The 22,724-nt window shown below is 28.4% G+C and overlaps 1 protein-coding gene across 1 annotated transcript in view; it reads left to right on the forward strand.

Annotated features, from left to right (window-relative positions):
* The window catches only part of LOC135136917 (dipeptidase 1-like), a 385,862-nt gene that overhangs the window by 24,854 nt on the left and 338,284 nt on the right, over positions 1-22,724 (forward strand). Inside the window, exon 2 of the mRNA XM_064066396.1 lies at positions 16,097-16,668. Within this exon, the coding sequence (XP_063922466.1) occupies positions 16,106-16,668 (563 nt within the window). The 5' untranslated portion in view covers positions 16,097-16,105. The remainder of the gene's footprint in view (positions 1-16,096; positions 16,669-22,724) is intronic.

Consider the following 22,724-nt stretch of genomic DNA (forward strand, 5'->3'; position numbering starts at 1 on the left):
AGAGCGTTTTCACACAAAAATTAAATTCAGTTTTACCACAACTTTTCAGCAAAGTATGACGTCGTGATCTACCAATGAATTCAGAACAAAAAACTCTACAAAAATCTGGAAAAAATGTAAAAGGTATCAATAGTTTTCGATTTGCGATTTTTCATTTTTTTTCCCTCAATTTTTAGTTTTTGCGAATTTTCAATTCTTTCATATTTCATTTGCAATTTTTGATTTCGGTTTTTATTTTCTTTATTTTAACAATTTTTGGATTTTTCAGTGCTTGGATCTTAAATTACTTTGTTTTTTCAGTTTAAATCGTTTCAATTTTTTGTCTTTATAATTTTTCTATTTGCGGTTTTTCAATTTTTCACTTTTTGTTACTTCAATTTTACATTATGCATCGCTTCGAATTTTCCTTTTTAAATTTTTTAGTTTTTAGGTTTTACAATTTTCGACTTGACTTTTCAATCTTCAATTTTTAATTTTTCGATTTACAGTTCCTCGTTTCGGTTTTTTATTTTCTAACTTATTTCAATTTTTAATTTGGATTTTATGGTTTCTTTTTTGAATGTAAAATTTTTTGTTTTTCAATTTTTCATTTCTTCATTTTCTCTATTTGTAATTTTTCGAGCTGTCAAGTTTAAATTTTTCAGTTATTCAATTTTCCAACTTTTGAATGTTTCACTTTCTAGATTTTGCAATGTTTTGACTTGAGTGTATCGAATTTTCAATCTTTAATCTTTTAATTTTTCGTTTCGATTTCTTACTTTCTTAATTTTTTAAATTTTTTGGTTTTTCAATGTGAAATGCTTGATTTTTCATTTTTTCATGTTTTCAATTTTTCTATTTGAAATTTTTCGTTTCGGTTTTTTATTTTGTTATTTTTTTTATTTGAATTTTTGGTTTTTAAATGTTCTAATCTAATAATTTTTCTTTTTTTCAATGTGAAATTTTAAAGTTTTCAATTTGTAATTTTTCGAGGTTTCAAGTTTAAATTTTTCAATTATTCAGTTCTCTAATTTTGAACTTTTCGCTTTTTAGGTTTTGCAATGTTTCGACTTGACTTTATCGAATATTCAATTGCTAATTTTTCATTTTTCGATCTCCAGTTTTTCGTTTCGGTTCTTTATTTTTTCACTTATTCGATATTTCAATATTTGATTTTATATTTTTTAGTATTTCAATTTTAATTCTTCCAAGATTTCGTTTCTTTAATTTTTCGATTTGCGATTTTTCATTTTTTTTTGTTTCTTGAATTTTTTGATTTTTAAATTATTTGTTTTAAAATTTTTTTCGTATTCACTTTTTATTTTTCAATTTTTCTATTTGCAATTTTTCGTTTCAGTTTTTTATTTTCTTATTTTTTTTTGTTTGAATTTTCCGGTTGTTAAATGTTCTAATTTCATAATTTTTCTTTTTTTCAATGTGAAATTTTCAATTTTTGCATTTTCAATTTTTCGATGTATAATAATTTTTCAAGCTTTCAAGTTTAAATTTTTCAGTTATTCAATTTTCTAATTTCTGTATATTTCAATCTTTAGATTTTGCAATGTTTCGACTTGAGTTTATGGAATTTTAAATCTTCAGTTTTTTAATTTTTCGATTTATAATTTTTCGTTTCGGTTTTTTATTTTGTTAATTTTTTTCCATTTTTTGATTTTCTAATAATCTGATTTTATATTTTTTCTTTTTTCAATGTGAAATTTTAATTTTTTTCATTTTTCATTTCTCCAATTTTTCTATTTAACGAAAAATTGTTTCGGTTTTTTATTTTCTTATTTTTGTTTTCAATTTTTCGGTTTCTGATTTTATAATTTTTCTTTTTTTTCATTGTGAAATTTCAATTTTTCGATTCGTAATTTTTCGAGTTTTCAACTTAAAAATTTTCAGTTATTCAATTTTTAACTTTTTATTTTTTTCAATTATTCGATATTTCAATGTTTCGATTTTATAGTTTTTGTCTTTCGATACTTTGATTTTTCAGTTCTTCAAATTTTCGATTTGCAATTTTTGATTTCAGTTTTTATTTTCTTTATTTTAACAATTTTTCGATTTTTCATTGTTCCCATTTTATAATTTTTTGTTCTTTCAACTTCTTTTTTTTTAAGTTTTCTTCAATTTTTGGAATTTCCAATTATTCGATTTGTAATTTTTGAGCTTTCAAGTTTAAATTTTTCAGTTATTCAATTTTCCAACTATTGAATTTTGCACTTTCTAGATTTTGCAATGTTTCGACTTGAGTTTATCGAATTTTCAATCGTTAATCATTTAATTTTTCGATTTACAATTTTTTGGTTTTTCAATGTTCTAATTTTATAATTTTCTTCTTTTCAACGTGAAATTTTTGATTTTTCATTTTTTCATTTCTTTAATTTTTCTATTTGCAATTTTTCGTTTCGGTTTTTTATTCTCTTATTTTTTAGTTTGAATTTTTCGGTTTTTCAGTGTTCTGAATTCATGATTTTTCTTTTTTTCAATGTAGAATTTTCAATTTTTGGAATTTCCAATTTTTCGAGCTTTCAAGTTTAAATTTTTCAGTTACTCAATTTTCCAAATTTGGAATTTTTCACTTTTTACATTTTGCAGTATTTCGACTAGAGCGTATAGAATTTTCAATCTTTAATTTTTTTATTTTTCTGTTTACAATTTTTCGTTCGGTCTTTGTTTTCTTAATTTTTTTCAACTTTTCGGTTTTTCATTGTCCTGATTTTATAATTCTTCTTTTTCATTGTGAAATTTTCAATTTTTGGAATTTCCAATATTTCGATTTGCAATTTTTCGAGCTCTCAAGTTTAAAGTTTCAGTTATTCAATTTTGCAACTTTTGAATTTTTCACTTTTTAGATTTTGCAATGTTTTGATTTGAGTTTAGCGAATTTTCAATCCTTAATCTTTCAATTTTTCGATTTATAATGTTTCGTTTTGGTTTCTTGTTTTCTTAATTTTTTAAAATGTTTTGGTTAATCGATGTTTTGATTTTATAATTTTCTCTTTTAAAATGTGAATTTTTTAATTTTTCATTTTTTCATTTCTTCAATTTTTCTATTTGTAATTTTTCGTTCCAGTGTTTTATTTTCTTACTTTTTTTTCAATTTTTCGGTTTTGAAATCATATTTTTTCCTTTTTTCAATTTTGCAATTTTCAATTTTTCCTTTGTAATTTTTCGAGCTTTGAAGTTTCATTTTTTCAGTTATTCAATTCTCTAATTTTTGAATTTTTCACTTTTTAGATTTTGCAATGTTTCGACTTGAGTTTATCGACTTTTCAACATTTGTTTCTTCAATTTTTCAATTTGCGACTTTTCAATTTTTCATTTTTTTGTTTTGTCTCGAAATCGAAAAACTGAAAATACAAAAAATTCCAAAATCAAAAAAACGGTAAATACTTAAAAGAATCGAAGAAACAAAAAATCGAAACATGTAAAAGTAAAAATCGAGAAACTTAAAAATCGAAAAAATAAATTAATTAAAAAATTGGAAACAAGCTAAAACGAACCAAGAAATTTGAAAACCCAAAAATTGTACAATCAAAAGAATCATAGAATCGTCAAAATCGTAAAGTCGAAAACTGTAGGATGGAAAATTTGAAAAATTAAATATCGAGAAATTGAAAAATGAAAACCGAAAAATTGAAAAACAGAAACATTCAAAAATTGAATAAATAAAAGTTTTATAATCCAATAATTGAAAAATGGAAAAAATCTAAAATCATAAAACTGAAAAATATTGATTTAAATGAAAACTAGAAAAATTGCAGATCAAAAATTGAAAAATCGAGAAATTGAAGAATCCAAAAATTGAAGAATTTCACATCGAAAAATGAAAAAAAAAATAAATCAGAATATTGAAAAACTGAAAAGTTGAAAAAAAAATTAGAAAATCAAAACCGAAGATATAAAAAAATCGGAAAATCTGAAAATTAAAAAAAAAGTTAAAAAATCGAATAAATAAAAGTTTTAAAATCTAATAATTGAAAAATGGAAAAATTCTAAAATCGTAAAAATGAAAAATATTGATTTTAAATGAAAACTAGAAAAATCGAAAAATTGAAGAATTCAAAAATTGAAGAATTTCATATCGAAAAATGAAAAATTATAAATCAAGAACATTGAAAAACTGAAAAGTTTTTAATATTTCGATTTTCAACTTTTGGTTTCGGTTTTATATTTCTTTTTTTCCAATTTTTTGTTTTTTCTGATTTTATAATTTTTCTTTCTTTTCAATGTAAAATTTTTCATTTTTCACTTTTTCATTTGGTCTATTTTTCTATTTGCAATTTTTCTTTTCGGTTTTTTATTTTCTTATTCTTTTGTTTAAATTTAAATTTTTTGATTTTTTATTTTTTCATTTCTTCAATTTTTTTATTTGCAATTTTTCGTATCGGTTCTTTTTTTCCATTTTTTTTCAGTTTTTCGGTGTTTCAATTTTCTGATGTTATAATTTTTGTTTTTTTCGATGTGAAATTTTCAGTTTATGGAATTTTAAATTTTTCAAGTTTTCCAGTTTAAAATTTTCAGTTATCCAATTTTCTAACTTTTGAGTTTTTTAATTTTTAGATTTTGCAATGTTTCGACTTGAGTTTATCGAATTTTCAACCTTAAATTTTTTAATTTTTCGATTTACAATTTTTCGTTTTAGTTTTTTAATTTCTTATTTTTTTAATCAATTTTATGGTTTTTCAATGTGCTGATTTTAAAATTTTCCTTTTTTCAATGTGAAATTTTTAATTTTTAATTTTTTCATGTCTACAATTTTTCTAATTGCAATTTTTCGTTTCGGTTCTTTTTTCTCCTTTTTTTTCAATTTTTCGCTTTTCAAAGTTCTGATTTTATAATTTTTCCTTTTTTCAATGTGAAATTTTCAATTTTTCGATTTGTAAATTTTCGAGCTTTCAACCCAAAATTTTTCAATTAATCAATTTTCCAACCTCTGAATTTTAAAATTTTTAATTTTGATTGTTTCGACTTGAGTTTATCGAATTTCCAATCTTTAATTTTTTAATTTTTCGTTTCGGGTTTCTATTTTTTAAATTATTTGACATTTCAATGTTTCGATTTTATATTTTAATGTTTTTTCAATTTTAATTTTTCGAAGTATTTGTTTCTTCAATTTTTCGATTTGCGACTTTTCAATTTTTCATTTTTTTGTTTCTACAATTTTTAGATTTTGAATTTTTTTTTGTTTAACATTTCTCGATTATTTAATGTTTAATGTTTTAATTTTTCGATTCTTTAATTTTTTTTATTGTTACAATCTTTCGATTTTTGAGTGTTCCGACATTATAATTTTTTGTTTTTTAATTTTTTTCTTTGCAGTTTCACGAATTCTCAATTTTTAATTTTTCAGGTTTTATGCTTTCCAATTTTTCATTTTTTCAATTTTTCGATTTACAATTTTTCGTTTTCGTATTTTATTTTCTTGATTTCAATTTTTCGATTTTTCAATGTTCTGATTTTATAATTTTTCTTCTTTCGTTGTAAAATTCTTCAATTTTTGGATTCCTCAAATTTTCGATTTATCAATTTTTAAATTTCTACATTTTTCAATTTTTTAATTCAAAATTTTTTTTTCTTGATCTTTCAATTTTTCTTCATTTTTTTATTTAAAATCAATTTTTTCAATTTCACGATTTTAGATTTTTTACCCATTTTTCAAGAATTATTCAATTTTAAAACTTTTTCATTTATACGATTTTCCAATTTTCCAATTTTTCAATTTTTCGATTTTTCAAATTTTCGATTGTTCAATTTTTTGATTTTTCATTTTTCAATTTTTCAATCTTTACATCCTACAGTTTTCGACCTTACGATTTTGACGATTCTATGATTTTCTCGATTGTACAATTTTTGGGATTTTGAATTTTCCAGTTCGTTTTAGCTTCCTTACAATTTTTTAATTCATCTATTTTTTCGATTTTTAAGTTTCTCGATTTTTACTTAAAAATTTTTTTTCAATTCTTCTAATAAGTATTTACACTTTTTCGATTTTCCAATTTTTTGATTTTTCCAGTCCAAAAAAAATTCCAAATTGCAAAATTAAAAAATCAAAAATGAAAAAACGAAAAAGTATAAAATAAAAACTGAAAAATCTAAAAATTGGAAATCAAATTTGGAAGTCGACAAATTGCAAAAATTAAAAAAATTAAAGTTGCCAAAACGAAAAATTATGAAACCGAAATAATTAAAAACAAAAATTGTAAAATCGACGAAAAATTTGTGATATCAAAACACCGGTCGAAGGTAAATAAATACATCCAGATTTTTCGAAAAATTAAAGTTTTTTGAGTCTCCTTGCATAAGTAATTCTAAAAGCTATGAATGGGTTGATAAACCACAAGTTTAGAGTCACAATATTTTCATATTTCAGAGAGTAGTTATCTTAAATTTCTTTGTATTTTCATTTTAATTCTTTTCAACTTTTTGTCTTTACAATTTTTCTATTTGCGGTTTTTGCCATGTATCGACCTGAGTTTATCGAATTTTCAATCTTTAATTTTTTAATTTTTCGGTTTACAGCTTTTCGTTTCGGTTTTTTATTTTCTTACTTTTTTAAAATTTTTTTGGATTTCAAAGTTCTAATTTTATAATATTTCTTTGCTCCAATGTGCAATTTTTAAGTTTTCGATTTTTCAGTTCTCAGTTTTTCTATTTGTAATTTTTCGTTTCTATTTTGACTTTCTTATTTTTTTTTTTTATTATGTTTGACTTGCTTAATGTGTCTAAAATTTGGTTTCCTGTTGAGCTATCAAAATTATTAAATTAGAAATAAAGTATTTCAAACTGTACACGAAAACTAAATTGTGGAATAATGCAGGGTTTCATTTTAACACCCGTAATGTTTATAAGGTGCACTAATGATCTTCCCAGTTATTTATTACCGTCTAATTTAGACTGTAATAATATTTCCAAAGGAATCACGTTTAATTATACGTAAACACACGGTCCTTCCGCTGTTCTTTTTCGTCCTCTTTGTCTTAAATTTATTCGTCCTAAACTCTTACGTTATGACCCTTCCGCAGCTACTGCGACCCGAGCGGTGCCCGAATGATGTCAAAGTAATAACGTACTTACCCCGATTGTTATTTCCCCACGGCCCGTAATAGAAAAATTGCGCCCCTTATCTCGATGCTAACCCCAAATTAGGCAGTCGCCGCTCCCACCTTATGTAAAAGCGCTATCCGGCAAAAAATCTGCACTTCCCAGCGTGAAATTCGCGTTTACCCAGCTCGCAATCGCGCAACTTTCCCCGTAAACAAATTTTTTCCGGGTGATTATCTAAATCGCGCCGAACGCCGTCCCCAAAAGGTAGAACTGCTCCGTCGTACGAGTCCCTCGAGTAATTCCCCCGATTGCGAAATTTGGCGAGTTCACACGGCTCGACCGCGAACCGCTTACCCGCCAGGAATGCGAGTATCTGGGTGAAAAATGCAAATCCTTAGTTTTCAGGTAAACTGGAAAAGTTTGCTTTTCCAATAGAAAACCTTATATCAGTTTAAACAAACGGAAATAGGGAAAAAGTTGCGCCGTATACCACTAAAATTGAATTTCATAACAGTTCCATCAGGAGCGCCCGGGGCGGGAATCCACTGTGAAATATGCGGGACGTTTTCGGCTCGAATTCGAGCCGAAAGTCGGATCGAACAGGCTTTCTGGCCGCAATTGGGCGATAACGGCCGGAATGCCGCAGATGACGCGAGGACGCGTAATTGGACGCTTCGTTTTAAACTTGCAGATTTTCGGAGAGATTATCGCGAGCTTCGCGACTTCATCAGGGCGGAATGGGCGCCGGGGGGCGAGATCGGAGACAAAATTGCGCTTTTGTGACGCGAAATAAACACAAATCGTTAGATTCGGTATTAACGTTGAATGATTTCGGGCGGAATGGGCTCGAACAGTCTCGAATCAAGAGTGCGTAGACACAACCCGTTGGTAACGTTATAAAGAAATATTTAATTTGGTTCCGAATCACACAAACTAAGCATTTTAGACGAATTGTTTAGTGGTGGATTCATGCTGACCAGTTTCCGTCCGTCTGTCTGTCTGTTTTTCTGCTGTCTGTCCGGATTTTTGCTAGACAGATAATATTCGAACCTGCTGATTGTTGCCAAATTGTGTATCATTTGATGACGTCATAGGCAAAATCTCTTGTGGTGTATGAACACGTGTTGAGTTTTGACCCTACAAAACCGGACTTTTGGAAAAAAATCCAAATTTTATTTTACATTTTTTTGTTTTTTCATTTTTGATTTTTCAATTTTACAATTTTGCAAATTTTCTTTTTCTTCGACTCGAAAAGTAGAAAAATGAAAAAATTGAAAAACAGGAAAACTAAAAACCGAAAAACTGAAAAAACCAAAAATTGGGAAATAGAAAAGTGGAAAATCGAACAACTGTAAGTACTTAGAAGAATTAAAGAAACAAAAAATGGAAACATTTAAAACTAAAAATCGAGAAACTTAAAATTAGAAAAAAGTACAAAATTTCGTTTTTTCGATTTTCAGTTTTTCTGTTTTTAATTTTCTCGACCTTTAAACTTTCGGTTTTTTAATTTTTTTAGTTCTTGTTTCCCAATTTTAAAATTCTTCAGTTTTCATTTTATACTTTTTTGGTTTTCATTTTTGGAATTTTTTTTTCGAGTCGAAAAATATGTAGAAAAATGCAGAAATTGAAAAACCGAAAAATTAAAAATCCCAAAACTGAAAAAACGAAAAATTGCAAAATAAAAAAAGTTGAAAATACTTAAGAGAACTGAAGAACCCAAAAATCTAAATATATATTTAAAGCTAAAAATCGAGAAACTTAAAAATCGAAAAAATTACAATATTTCATTTTTTCGATTTTGCAGTTTTTCGATTTTTAAGTTCCTCGACTTTTAATCTTTCGGTTTTTCAATTTTTAAGTCCTTGATTTCCAATTTTTAGATTTTTCAGTTTTCATTTTATACTTTTTCGTTTTTTCATTTTTGATTTTTCAATTTTACGATTTTACAATTTTTTTCTAGAAATCGAAAAACTGAAAATAGGAAAAACTGTAAACTCAAAAAATGGTAAATACTTAAAAAAATTGAAGAAACAAAAAATGGAAACATTTAAAACTAAAAATCGAGAAACTTAAAATTAGAAAAAAGTACAAAATTTCGTTTTTTCGATTTTCAGTTTTTTTATTTTTAATTTTCACGACCTTTAAACTTTCGGTTCGTCAACTTTTTAAATCCTTGTTTTCCAATGTTAAAATTTTTCAGTTTTCATTTTATACTTTTTCGGTTTTTCATTTTTGGAAATTTTCTTTTCTTTTTCAACTCGAAAAGTAGAAAAATGCAGAAATGAAAAACCGAAAAATTAAAAATCGCGAAAACTGAAAAAACGAAAAATTACAAAATAAAAAAAGTTGAAAATCGAAAAATTGTAAACACTTAAGAGAACTGAAGAAATGAAAAATCGAAATGTTGAAAGCTAAAAATCGAGAAACTTAAAAACCGAAAAAATTACAATATTTCATTTTTTCGATTTTGTAGTTTTTCGATTTTTAATCTATTGGTTTTTCAGTTTTTAATTCCTTGACTTCCAACTTTTAGATTTTTCAGTTTTCATTTTGTATTTTTCCGTTTTCTCATTTTTGATTTTTCAATATTACAATTTTGCGATTTTTTTTCGACTTCAAAAGTAGAAAAATGAAAAAATTGAAAAATAGGAAAACTAAAAATCGAAAAATTGGAAAATAAAAAAAGTGGAAAATCGAAAAATTGTAAGTACTTAGAAGAATTGAAGAAACAAAAAATGGAAACATTTAAGAAAAATGCAGAAATTGAAAAACTAAAAAATTAAAAATCGCAAAACTAGAAAAAAAAATCGAAATATTTAAAGCTAAAAATCGAAAAACTTAAAATTCGAAAAAAATACAATATTTCATTTTTTCGATTTTGCAGTTTTTCGATTTTTAATCTTGCGGTTTTTCAATTTTTAAGTCCTTGATTTCCAACTTTCAGATTTTTCAGTTTTCATTTTGTTTTTTTTTGTTTTCTCATTTTTGATTTTTCAATATTACAATTTTGCAAATTTTTTTTCTACTCGAAAAGTAGAAAAATGAAAAAATTGAAAAATAGGAAAACTAAAAATCGAGAAATTGGAAAATAAAAAAAGCGGAAAATCGAGAAATTGTAAGTACTTAGAAGAATTGAAGAAACAAAAAATGGAAACATTTAAAACTAAAAATCGAAAAACTTAAAATTCGAAAAAATTACAATATTTCATTTTTTCGATTTTGCAGTTTTTCGATTTTTTTATCTTTCGGATTTTCAATTTTTCAGTCCTTGATTTCCAACTTTTAGATTTTTCAGTTTTCATTTTGTATTTTTTTTGTTTTCTTATTTTTGATTTTTCAATATTACAATTTTGCAAATTTTTTCGACTCGAAAAGTAGAAAAATGAAAACATTGAAAAATAGGAAAACCAAAAATCGAAAAATTCGAAAATAAAAAACGTGGAAAATCAAAAAATTGTAAGTACTTAGAAGAACTGAAGAAACCAAAAATGGAAACATTTAAAACTAAAAATCGAGAAACTTAAAATTAGAAGAAAGTACAAAATTTCGGTTTTTGGATTTTCAGTTTTTCTATTTTTTATTTTCTCAACCTTTAAACTTTCGGTTTTTCAATTTTTTAAATCCTTGTTTCCCAATTTTAAAATTTTTCAGTTTTCATTTTACAGTTTTTCGGTTTTTCATTTTTGGAATTTTTCTTTTTTTTTCGACTCGAAAAGTAGAAAAATACAGAAATTGAAAAACCGAAAATTAAAAATCGCAAAACTGAAAAAACGAAAAATTTCAAAATAAAAAAGTTGAAAATCGAAAAATTGTAAACACTTAAGAGAAGTGAGGAAACGAAAAAACGAAATATTTAAAGTTAAAAATCGACAAACTTAAAAATCTAAAAAATTACAATATTTCATTTTTTCGATTTTGCAGCTTTTCGATTTTTAATCTATCGGTTTTTCAATTTTTAAGTCCTTGATTTCCAACTTTTAGATTTTTCAGTTTTCATTTTGTATTTTTTTGTTTTCTTATTTTTGATTTTTCAATATTACAATTTTGCAATTTTTTTTCGACTCGAAAAGTAGAAAAATGAAAAAATTGAAAATAGGAAAACTAAAAATCGAAAAATTCGAAAATAAAAGAAGTGGAAAATCGAAAAATTGTAAGTACTTAGAGGAATTGAGGAAACAGAAAATCGAAACATTTAAAACTAAAAATCGACAAAATTTAAAACTAGAAAAAAGTACAAAATTTCGTTTTTTCGATTGTTAGTTTTTCTATTTTTTATTTTCTCAGCCTTTAAACATTCGGTTTTTCGATTTCTTAAATCCTTGCTTCCCAATTTTAAAATTTTTCAGTTTTCATTTTATATTTTTTCGGTTTTTCATCTTTGGAATTTTTTTTTCGACTCGAAAAGTAGAAAAATGCAGAAATGAAAAACTGAAAAATTAAAAATCGCAAAACTGAAAAACGAAAAATTGCAAAATAAAAAAAGTTGAAAATAGTTAAGAGAACTGAAGAAACGAAAAATCTAAATATATATTTAAAGCTAAAAATCGAGAAACTTAAAAATCGAAAAAATCACAATGTTTCATTTTTCCGATTTTGCAGTTTTTCGATTTTTAAGTTCCTCGACTTTTAATCCTTCAGTTTTTCAATTTTCAACTCCTTTATTTCCAATTTTTAGATTTTCAGTTTTCATTTTATACTTTTTCGTTTTTTCATTTTTGGTTTTTCAATTTTAGGATTTTGCAGTTTTTTCTCGAAATCGAAAAACTGCAAAATCAAAAAATGGTAAATACTTAAAAGAATTGAAGAAACACAAAATCGAAACATTTAAAAGTAAAAATCGAGAAACTTAAAATTAAAAAAAAGTACAAAATTTAGTTTTTTCGATTTTCAGTTTTTCCATTTTTAATTTTCTCGACCTTTAAACTTTCAGTTTTTAAATTTTTTAAGTCCTTGTTTACCAATTTTAAAATTTTTCGGTTTTCATTTGATATTTTTTTGGTTTTTCATTTTTGAAATTTTTCTTTTTTTTCAACTCGAAAAGTAGAAAAATGCAGAAACTGAAAAACCAAAAAATTAAGAATCGCAAAACTAGAAAAAAAATCGGAATATTTAAAGCTAAAAATCGAAAAACTTAAAAATCGAACTCGACTTTTAATCTTTCGGGTTTTCAATTTTTAAGTCCTAGATGTCCAATTTTTAAATTTTTCAGTTTTCATTTTATACTTTTTCGTTTTTTCATTTTTGATTTTTTAATTTTACAATTTTACAATTTTTTTCTCGAAATCGAAAACCCGAAAAAAACGAAAAATTACAAGATCGAAAAATAGCAAATACTTAAAAGAATTTAAGAAACAAAAAATCGAAACATTTAAAAGTAAAAACCGAGAAACTTAAAAATCGAAAAAATAAATTAATTAAAAAATTGGAAAGAAGCTAAACGAACCAAGAAATTCGAAAACCCAAAAATTGTACAATCAAAAGATTTATAGAATCGCCAAATCGTAAAGTCGAAAACTGTAGGATGGAACAATTGAAAAATTAAATATCGAGAAATTGAAAAATTAAATACAGAAAAATTAAAGAATTGAAAAATGGAAAAATTCGAAAATCATAAAACTGAAAAATATTGAGTTTAAATGAAAACTAGAAAAATCGCAGATCAAAAATCGAAAAATTGAAGAATTTCATATCGAAAAATGAAATATTATAAATCAGAACATTGAAAAACTGAAAAGTTGAAAAAAAAAGAAAATAAAGACCGAAAAAATAAAAAATCGGAAAACCTGAGAATTAAAAAAAAAAATTGAAAAATCGTGAAATTGCAAATCCGAAAATTGAAAAATTCAAAAGTTGGAAAATTTAAACTTGAAGCTCTGAAAAATTTAAATGTGAAAATTCGAATGCGTATTGTAAAATTGAAGAAACAAAAAATGAAAAATTGAAAAATCGGAAAGTTGCAAAGCGAAAAATTCAGGACACCAAAAATTAAAAAAAATTTAAATGAAAAAACAAAATGTCGGAACACTGAAAAATCGAAAAATTGTAACAATAAAAAAACAAAAGACGAAACCGAAAGTTGTGAATCGAATGTTTGAAGAAATGATAAATGAAAGTTTGGAAAAATTGCAAAATCTAAAAATTTTCGAAACAAAAAAAATGAAAAATTTAAAAACCGCAATTCAAAAAATTGGAGAAACGAAAATTTCGAAAAATATAAAATCGGAACATTGAAATATCGAATAATTGAAAAAATAAAGCACTGAAACGAGAAATTGTAAATCGAAAAATTAAAAAATTAAAGATTGAAATCTCGACAAAATTGAAAAATTCAAAACGTAGAAAATTGAATAACTGAAAAATTTAAACTTGAAAACTCGAAAAATCGTAAATTGAATAATGATTGAACATTCAAAAAATTAAAAATTTCACATTGAAAAAAGAATTATAAAATCAGGACACTGAAAAACCGAAAAGTTAAAAAAAATTAAGAAAAAAAAAGTTAAAAACTCGTGAAATTATAAATGGAAAAATTGGAAAGTCTAAAAAGTAAAACATAAAAGTTACAAAATCGGAAAATTGAAAAATTTGAAAATGAAAATTCGAAAGGATGCATAGTGTAAAATTGAAGAAACAAAAAAAAAGGAAAAAAATCGTAAACTGAAAAATTAAAAAAAAAAGTTAACAAAAATTATGAAATGGGAACACTAAAACATAAAAAAATTGTAAAAGTAAAGAAAATAAGAACCGAAATCAAAAGTTTTTGAAGTAGTTTGAAAAAATTTCGGGGACCCTTTGAGCTTTGTTTTTGAAGTAGTTTGAAAGAATCCTAGGGACCCTTGCGTTTTGTGTTTGAAGTAGTTTAAAAGAATCTCTGGGTCTTCCTGTGTTCACTTTTTGAAATAGTTTGAAAGAATCTCAGGAATCCCTTGCGTTTAGTTTTTGAAGTAATTTGAAAGAATTTCGGTCACCATTTGTGTTTAATTTTTGAAGTAATTTAAAGGTTTAAAAAAATTTCGGGGACCCTCTGTAGATTTGGTTTTTGAAGTTTTTGAATCTAGGGGACGCTTGTGATTTGTTTTTAAAGTCTTTCTTTGAAGTAATTTTTGGAAGATTGGAGATATCTTGTCTCTTGTTCTTGTTGTAAATGTATTCATTTGAAAGAATTTCGGGGACCGATGGTCTTTTGCTTTTGAAGTAGTATGAAAGAATCTCTGGGACTTCTTGTTTCTCGTTTTTGAAGTAATTTGAAAGAATCTCGAAAACCCTTTGTGTTTTGTTTTTGAAATAGTCCTAAGAATCTCGGGGACCCCCTGTACGTCTCGTTTTGTTTTTGAAGTAGTTTGAAAGAATCTCGGGGACCCTTGTGGATGTGGGTCTTATTTTTTAAGTAATTTGAAAGAATCTCGGAGATTCCTTCGTTTTATTTTTGAAGTAGTTTGAAAGAATCTTGGGGACCGCTTGTGCTTTGTTTTGAAGTAGTTCTAAAAAGTCTCGGGGACTCCCTGTTGGCCTTGTTTTTGAAGTAATTTGAAATAATCTCGGGACCGCTTGTGTTTTATTTTTGATAATTTGAAAAAATCTCGGGGACCCCTTTGTTTTACTTTTGAAGTAGTTTGAAAGAATCTCGAGGACCCCTTTTATGTTTTGTTTTTGAAGTACATAGTTCGAAAGGATCTCGGGGACCTCCTGTGGGTCTTGTTTTTGAAGTAATTTGAAAGAATCTCGGGCGCCTGCAGATCTTGTTTTCGAAGTAATTTGAAACAATCTTCATTGATTGTGTTTGGGTTTTGAAGTAGTTTGAAAGAATTTCGGGGACTCTTTGTATTTTGTTTTTGAAGTAATTTAAAAGAATCTCAAATTTCCATGATTCATGATGTCTTAGTTAAAAAAATCGGGGCTCCTTTGTCTTGTTTTTGTGCTAATTTGAATTAGATTCCTTTGTGAAGTAATTTGAAACTGGAGGCTCCCTTGTGTTTTTTTTTTAAGTTCGTTTGAAGGAATCTCGAAATCCGGAACATGGTATTCCTGGAGGCGGAAACTGCCTATTTCGTTGGGTAATTTTTGGAGCATTAACGTCGGGAATTGAATAAAGCTCCTTATAAAATTTATCGATAACATCATCAACACTATTACCTGCGTAATTCACAAATTCCCAGTTTATTTCGGTCCGCTTTGTGTGGAGTCCCATGACATTTGCTTTATACAAGTTATACCTATCCAGGTCATTTTCAAAAGGAAAATTATTTTTCGTTGAAAGAGCTTCCCAACTAATTCAATGAGTAGAGTGGGATGATGACAAACATTGTATTTAAAGCTTTGAAGTTTCGACAGGGTTATGGTAACCGGTTCTTGGGGATGTTCAACATTAAATCAGTCGGTGCGATTCTAGTAGGCAAATATTGAAAAAGCTGCACCACCTCTGGGAAAATCAAATTAGCTCGGCTAAATTATCCATTGTTTTGAATTAATTTGACCCATAATCGTTCGACAGTATCTGCGGGCGCCGTATTGTTCTACTTCCAGCACAAATTAATTCACGAAATATTCGCGTCATAATTGTATTATATTATGCAGTACAATGCGAACAAAAAAGGTTTCGTTAACATCCCCCGAGTTCATTTTCTCGCAGAAGTGTCAGGACGATTAATTAAAAATATGTTTACGAAGGCGGGCGTCCGGGCGCAAATTTTTATTTACGGTCGCTTAGGCCCGAACCTGCGCCAAAACGCAACTTACCAAAACTTGAGATTAAATTAGTAGAACTCGCGGCGAATCTCCCGATCGCTCTTTGTTCTAAAGTTAAAAACTCCAGAACAACAGAACGACGGGCTTGCGAAATTAATTTTATCGAATCGAACGCTTCCAACTTTTTACAATTACAACTTCCCGAAGATAATAATCCGAAGTCAGAACTGCGCCCGACTTAACTTTAAACAACATGATCTCGAACTTTACAATATTGTTATTGTTGGGGCGATTTTTCCCCCAAGCGTGATTAATCTCGCCCCGATGCCGAAAAAACAGTCGCTCTAATTAAAAAGCTCGATGATCGATACCGTTTTTGCAGGACCCCACGATGAAGTCCTCCAAGTACACCCAGGCCAGCACGCCCAACGACAACGACTACCGCGACTACCAGAACGTGGGCGTGACGCTGCTCCCCGACGAAAGCAACCAGAACCTGGGGGGCCAGCGCAGCTCCGATTTTCTCCTCAAGGGGGCCTACGACCCGTTCCGGCCGCCGGATCGCTTCAGCCCCGAGCGCAACGCGAATCGTTTTCCGGTGGACATCGAGCTGTGCAGCTGCGCCAAGGAGGCCGCCTTCAAGGGCCCCCACATGGTGATGAACCGCTCTTTCAGCACGCTGCCCAAGTTCGACACCACCAACCTGAGTCAGTTCAGTCTGGACCGGAAGCTGGCCAAGTTCCCGCCGCGCCACCACCAGAAGCACGGCTTCCAGTGCGAGGTCCAGAGGCGGGTCCAGAGTCCGGAGATCATCAACATCCACCGCGGGCCCAGCTCTCTGTACGAGTACGGTGACGGGAACAACTGTGCGGTGAAGTCGTGCGCGTACGATAAGGAGTTTAAGTGCGATGATTACGGGTTCCGGCGGGGGCATCCGTTCCGGACGAGCTCCAGGTGAGTTATTTGCAAAAATTTTTCGCCGTCCACTAGGAACCCCTTCTGAATTTTTCTAGGTTTTCAAATAATCGGGATTTGCAAAAACATAATGCACGGTATAATAACGGTTTACTCTTAGAATAAGGCATCCCGGTCGTGGTCTAGTGGTTACGAGTCAGGAATGCAGACCGAACGTCTCAGGTTCGACTCCAAACTTGGCCTTTCGTTTTTTTTTCCTTTTTTTTCTCTTGTTCTCTCGCATTGTCTATTATCTGTGAAATCTTCTCGAGAATTCGAAATGTCTTTTCTAAAAATGTAAAACCTTCTCGGGGGCCCCAAATGTCTTTTTTTAATTGTAAATTGAACAATCGGACAATTGAAAAATCGAAACATCCAAAAATTGAACAATCGAAAATTTAGAAATACGGAAAATTTTTGAAAAATTGAAATATAGTAAGTAAGTAAGTAAGTAAGTAAGTAATTTTTTAAGTAAGTAATTTTTATTGTGCTAAAAACATAAAGTTTATACACTCGTCCAAAGTTTACAAGAATGTAATAGTAAAAATAAACATAAAAACCATGCAATACAATACTTATGTAGATTATGAGCTAGCTACATGATAAACAAGAAATTACTCAAAATTATATTGAAAATATTCATTGAAACTATAAAAACTATTTTCGGTTAAGACATCCTTGATTTTTTTTAGAAATTGAGATGGTGGAAGGTTGCGGAAACTCTGAGGTAATTTGTTGAAGAACACTATACAGAAATAGTTCCTGGCAGTTCTGCAACGGTTTATTCTCAAATTTTCGATTAACAAATTTGTGGACCTGGTATTATAGTCATGGAAAGAACTCAGTGTAGGAAATTGATTAATTTGGTTTACTAAAAATTTAAAACAGTGATAGATGTACAAGCAGGGCAATGTCAAAATATTTAAGGATTGAAATGAAAATTTGCAATCATTACGATAACCAATACCTGAAAGTATTCTAATAGCTCTTCTTTGAAGCCTAAAAAGGTTTTGTGACGAGGCGCTGTGTCCCCAGATTAGTATACCATATACTAAGTGAGATTGTATTAGCGCATAATATGCAATTTTTAATATATTTTGATCAACATGATTTGATAAGTTTCTTAAGAGATAAGTATTTTTAGAAATGATGTGAACAATATAATCCACATGTTCATGCCAAAGTAATTTAGTATCTAGAACAATTCCGAGAAACTTGTTAGTACTTTTCGTATCCGCAAAATACTTATCTTTCTTCAATGAAAATACCATCTGAACTGATTTGTTCTTATTTACGCAAAGTTTGTTGGCGAAAAACCAAGGTTCCGCTTGCGAAGATATATTCATAAGAGTAGGTACTTATTACTAATGAAGATGACATTGCCTTTTTACTAAAAGTAGTATCGTCCGCGTACAATATCGTAAACAAATCAGGGAAAAAGTATGGCAGATCGTTCACATAAATTAAGAAAAGTAGAGGCCCTAAGATGGATCCCTGAGGTACACCATACGCGATTTGTTCTTTATCGGAGACTATACCATCAACAGAGACTACTTGCAATCGATTCAAAAGATACGATGAAATTAATCTAGTGGCATCTGGCTGAAAGTTGTAAAAAAAAAGTTTACGGATTAGTATTTCATGAGACATGCAGTCAAATGCCTTACTAAGATCTAGAAAGGCAGACACAAAATATTCACCATCTTGAAAGGATTTAACGACATTATCAATAAAAGATAGAACAGCTTTTTCAGTGGATAAGCCTTTTCGAAATCCAAACTGATTTGTACAAAACAAGTTATTACTAATAAAGAATTCAAGGATTTGTTCTAACATTAATTTTTCGAACACTTTAGACAACACTGGAAGAAGGGAGATTGGTCGATAGTTATCAACTTCATTGACATTACCTTTTTTGTATATTGGACATACTAAAGCCAATTTTAAGCAGTCTGGAAAAACCGAGTCAACAATACATTTATTTATTAATTTGGTCAAAGGTGCAATTAGTATATCCTTTACTGATTTTATAACGTCGACATTGAACCCATAAATATCTTTACTGCTCTTATTTTTTAATTTATTCAATGCCTCACGTACTTGTACCTCACTAACTGTCCTGAATTTAAAGAACATATGTGACGTGTTATTAACAGATATCATAATTTTAACAGGATCAAGATTAGTATTTGGTAAGGAATTAAGAATATTTTTAGCAATGCTCGAGAAATGTAAATTGAATTCGTTAGAGGAAATTTTTGTAGTTTCATGAATAGTACGTTTTCTACTTCTGTTTATTAATGACCACATAGCTTTAGAATTATTAGAATTGTTTTTAATAAAGACATTATTAGCTGCAATTTTAGCTTTTTTAACAGCTTCTTCATATTTACGCTTAAAGTTATTATACATTATTTTCAAACCCAAAGTCCCATATAATCTGTAAGAACTATATATTAGATGCAGAGTTTCTCGCATGATTTTTAAATCAGGGGTATACCAAATTATATTATGGACCTTGGATCTGTTACACGATAGTTTCTTCTCAGGACAGGCGATATTATAATACAATAGTAGCGTATCTATAAAGATCGAGAACAAATCAGACGCATTAAAGTCGCAATTTTGATCAATGAAACTCCAATCAACTTGTTGTAATAAATTAAAAAACATGATTTTCCCAAACTGTGAGATGGGCCTTACATATTTAGGGATAAATGAGTTATCGAATACAGCTTCCTTTAGAGTAACATTTACACATATTCCAGTATGGTCCGACTGATAAAGTTTAGCAGGTGTTATATTTATCATATCTGAATTAATATTAGTAAACACATTATCAAGTGTGTTGTTATAACGCGTTTTAAATCTGACAGTAGAATATAAGCCGTAGCTAGACAAAAGATTACAAAAATAATTGGCTTTTGCATCATTAGTGCCAAATAATAAGTTAAAATCTCCACCCACTATGACGTATTTAGATTTGCAATGAATTTCATTAACAAGAATGACTATAGTATCAATAAATTTATGAAAATCGCCTTTTGGCGAGCGATAAACCGTTATTAAAATTAAATCTAACTTAGTGATAAGTACGCCGCATAATTCGCAATCCACCTCAGCAGAAAGTGCTGATACCTTATCAGACAGAATCTTGAAGGGGATACTTTGGTGCATCAGCTGCATGACTCCTCCATGCTTCTTTGAAGACCGCGCAAAAAATGCTGCCGTGTTGAAATCGGGCACATGAATATTATCGATTTCGATATGGTTCAACCAATGTTCACAAAGGCAGATACAATTTATTTTTAGAATTTCCACTTCTGAAAAAAGCATATTAAATTTGTTTCTAATGCACTGTATGTTTAAAAATAAAATTCGAAAACTGGCCCCTTTGAAACAGAAATTTTCTATTAATTCATTAGGGACGTATTCACTTTTTCGTTTTTTAAGAAGTAAAATTTTTTCACTAAAATTCCTTCCGGCCATAATTCCTCCTTGAAGAAATCCTTAAAAATTGTTTTCTCCACTGTGATTTTGAATGACACGCTTTTGGCAGTAGGCCTCTTAGGAAGTTTGTCAACACTAATTTCTTTATCAGAGAATTTAGACTTTAAGAATAGCTTCAAATCGTTTTCAGACGTGTTTGGATGTAAATTACCGACATAGATATACCCATTTCGCGGCACAGCCTTTATCAACGTATCATTTTCATTTGTAGCAGAAGCTTTACCTCGAATGAAGTTACGCTTTTTCTTTCTTGAGACAACAGTTTGAAAACCTTCGGCATCATTTAGGGCGTTGTGAGAAGATATTTCTTCATTTTTTTCATTTTTTTCCATGTTCGACGATGCTACGTTTAATGATGGATTAGATGGAATAAACGGGATAACCTTTGGGTCTAAAACGGATTTATTATTGTTATCCTTCGGAATTTTTTGCTGTTTATTAGTTTTTTGGCCGGATCGGTTTTGGACACTCTTATCGCGTGATGTTTTATAGTGTACTTTTTTTTTCCACTCGTTTGTATCGTTTATGCCATCGGAAGATATATCGGAGAACACATCGACATCGAAAGAGGGCACCTTCAACAAATTATTTTTGGGATAATCTGTCAACATTTTTATCATATCAACATTGGAACTCTTCACATTGTTAAGCTCTTGTTTAAGACTTCGAATTTCGTCACGCAGGGAGACGGTGGCTGCTTCTATTGCCTTGCGTAAGATGCTAGAAAAGGTGTTGCTTTTTAGGAAACTAATTACTGTTTCCGTTATCGAAGTTTCTTCATCTCCTATCTTGACAGATGTACTCTCTGAACTCGCTGTTTTATTGTGATGAAGACATTCCATTTCTGTTTCGGTAAAGAAACTAAACACTTCCTTTTTTTTATTTTTTTCACGAGCACAACTAGGGTGATAAGTTAGCCCACAAACTACACAACGTGTACACTTGCTTCTTAGCACTTGTTTGCATTTATCGCACTTTATTTCCGATTCACTTCTTTGAGAATCCGAAAACACTTCTTCACTCGTCGCCATCTTGTTCGAATAGATGAACTGCTAACTCTAGAAACTGAAATCCCTAGAATTTTAATTAATAAATTTAAAAATTGGGATTTGCAAAATTGAAATACATGTAGAAGAACTGAAAACTCTAGATTTTAAAAATTGAAAAATCTAAAGTTTAAAAAAAATTGGGAATCCAAAAAATAAAAATTCGAAAAATCCAGAAGTAGAAAAATCGAAAAGTTGAAGAATCAAAATACTGGAAAATCCCAAATCTGACAGAAATATGCAAAAATTGAGAAGTTAAAAAATTGGAAAACGAGAAATCGAAAACCCAAAAAAGCAAAGTCGAAAAAATAATTGAGAAATTTGAAAACTGAAAATTTAGCAACGTCAAAATTTGACAAATCAAAAAATCCAGGAATCCAAAAATCTAAAATTTAAAACACTGAACAATTAAAATATCGCAAAATTGAAAAATTAAAACATCCGGAAATCGAAAAATTAGAGGATCGAGGAAAAAAATTGAACAATCAAAACATCGAAACATCTCAATTCGAGAAATCGTGAAATCAAAAAATTGAAAAATCGAAAAATATTAAGAAAAAAAAATTGGAAAAATTGAAAATTTAAAAATTCGGAAACTTGAAAAATCTAGATTTTAAAAATTGAAAAATTAAAACATCGAAAAGTTGAAAAATTTAAAAAACGAAGACCTGAAAATTCGAAAAATAAAAAAACGAAAAGTCGAAAAATCGAAGAATCAAAGTACTGGAAAATCCCAAAACTGACAGAAATATGCAAAAATTGAGAAAATAAAAAAATGGAAAATGAGAAATCGAAAAACCAAAGTCGAAAAATTGGAGAATTGGAGAACTGAAGAACTGAAAATTCGAAATTTGGAATAGTCGAAATTTAGCAACATAAAAATTTGAAAAATCAGAAAATCCAAAAATCCAACAACCTAAAATTTAAAACATTGAACAATTAAAATATTGTAAAATTGAAAAATTGAAAAATCCAAATATCAAAAAATCAAAAAATGAAAATTCGAAAAATTGAAAAGCCCTAAACTAAAAAATCGAAAAACCGAGATCTCTAAAAATCGAAATATGGAAAAATTCAAAAAGTGAAACATCGGGAAGTCAAAAAATCAGAGGATCCAGGAATGGAGGAATGGAAAGCCGAGAAGAAAAGTTAAAAATTTAAAAATTGATAAATCGAAGAATCAAAATACTGGAAAATCCCAAAACTGACAGAAATATGCAAAAATTGAGAAATTAAAAAATTAGAAAATGAGAAATCGGAAAACCAAAAAGGCAAAGTCAAAAAATCGGAGAATTGGAGAACTGAAGAACTGAAAAATCGAAATTTGAAGAAGTCGAAATTTAGCAACATCAAAATTTGAAAAATCAGAAAATCCAAAAATCCAACAATCTAAAATTTAAAACATTGAACAATTAAAATATCGCAAAATTGAAAAATATAAACATCCAAATATCAAAAAATCAAAAAATGAAAATTCGAAAAATTGAAAAGCCCAAAACT

This window comes from Zophobas morio, unplaced genomic scaffold, assembly GCF_036711695.1.
Source record: "Zophobas morio isolate AGI-343-1 ecotype UQ-CSIRO unplaced genomic scaffold, CSIRO_AGI_Zmor_V1 ptg000028l, whole genome shotgun sequence".
Taxonomy (NCBI): domain Eukaryota; kingdom Metazoa; phylum Arthropoda; class Insecta; order Coleoptera; family Tenebrionidae; genus Zophobas; species Zophobas morio.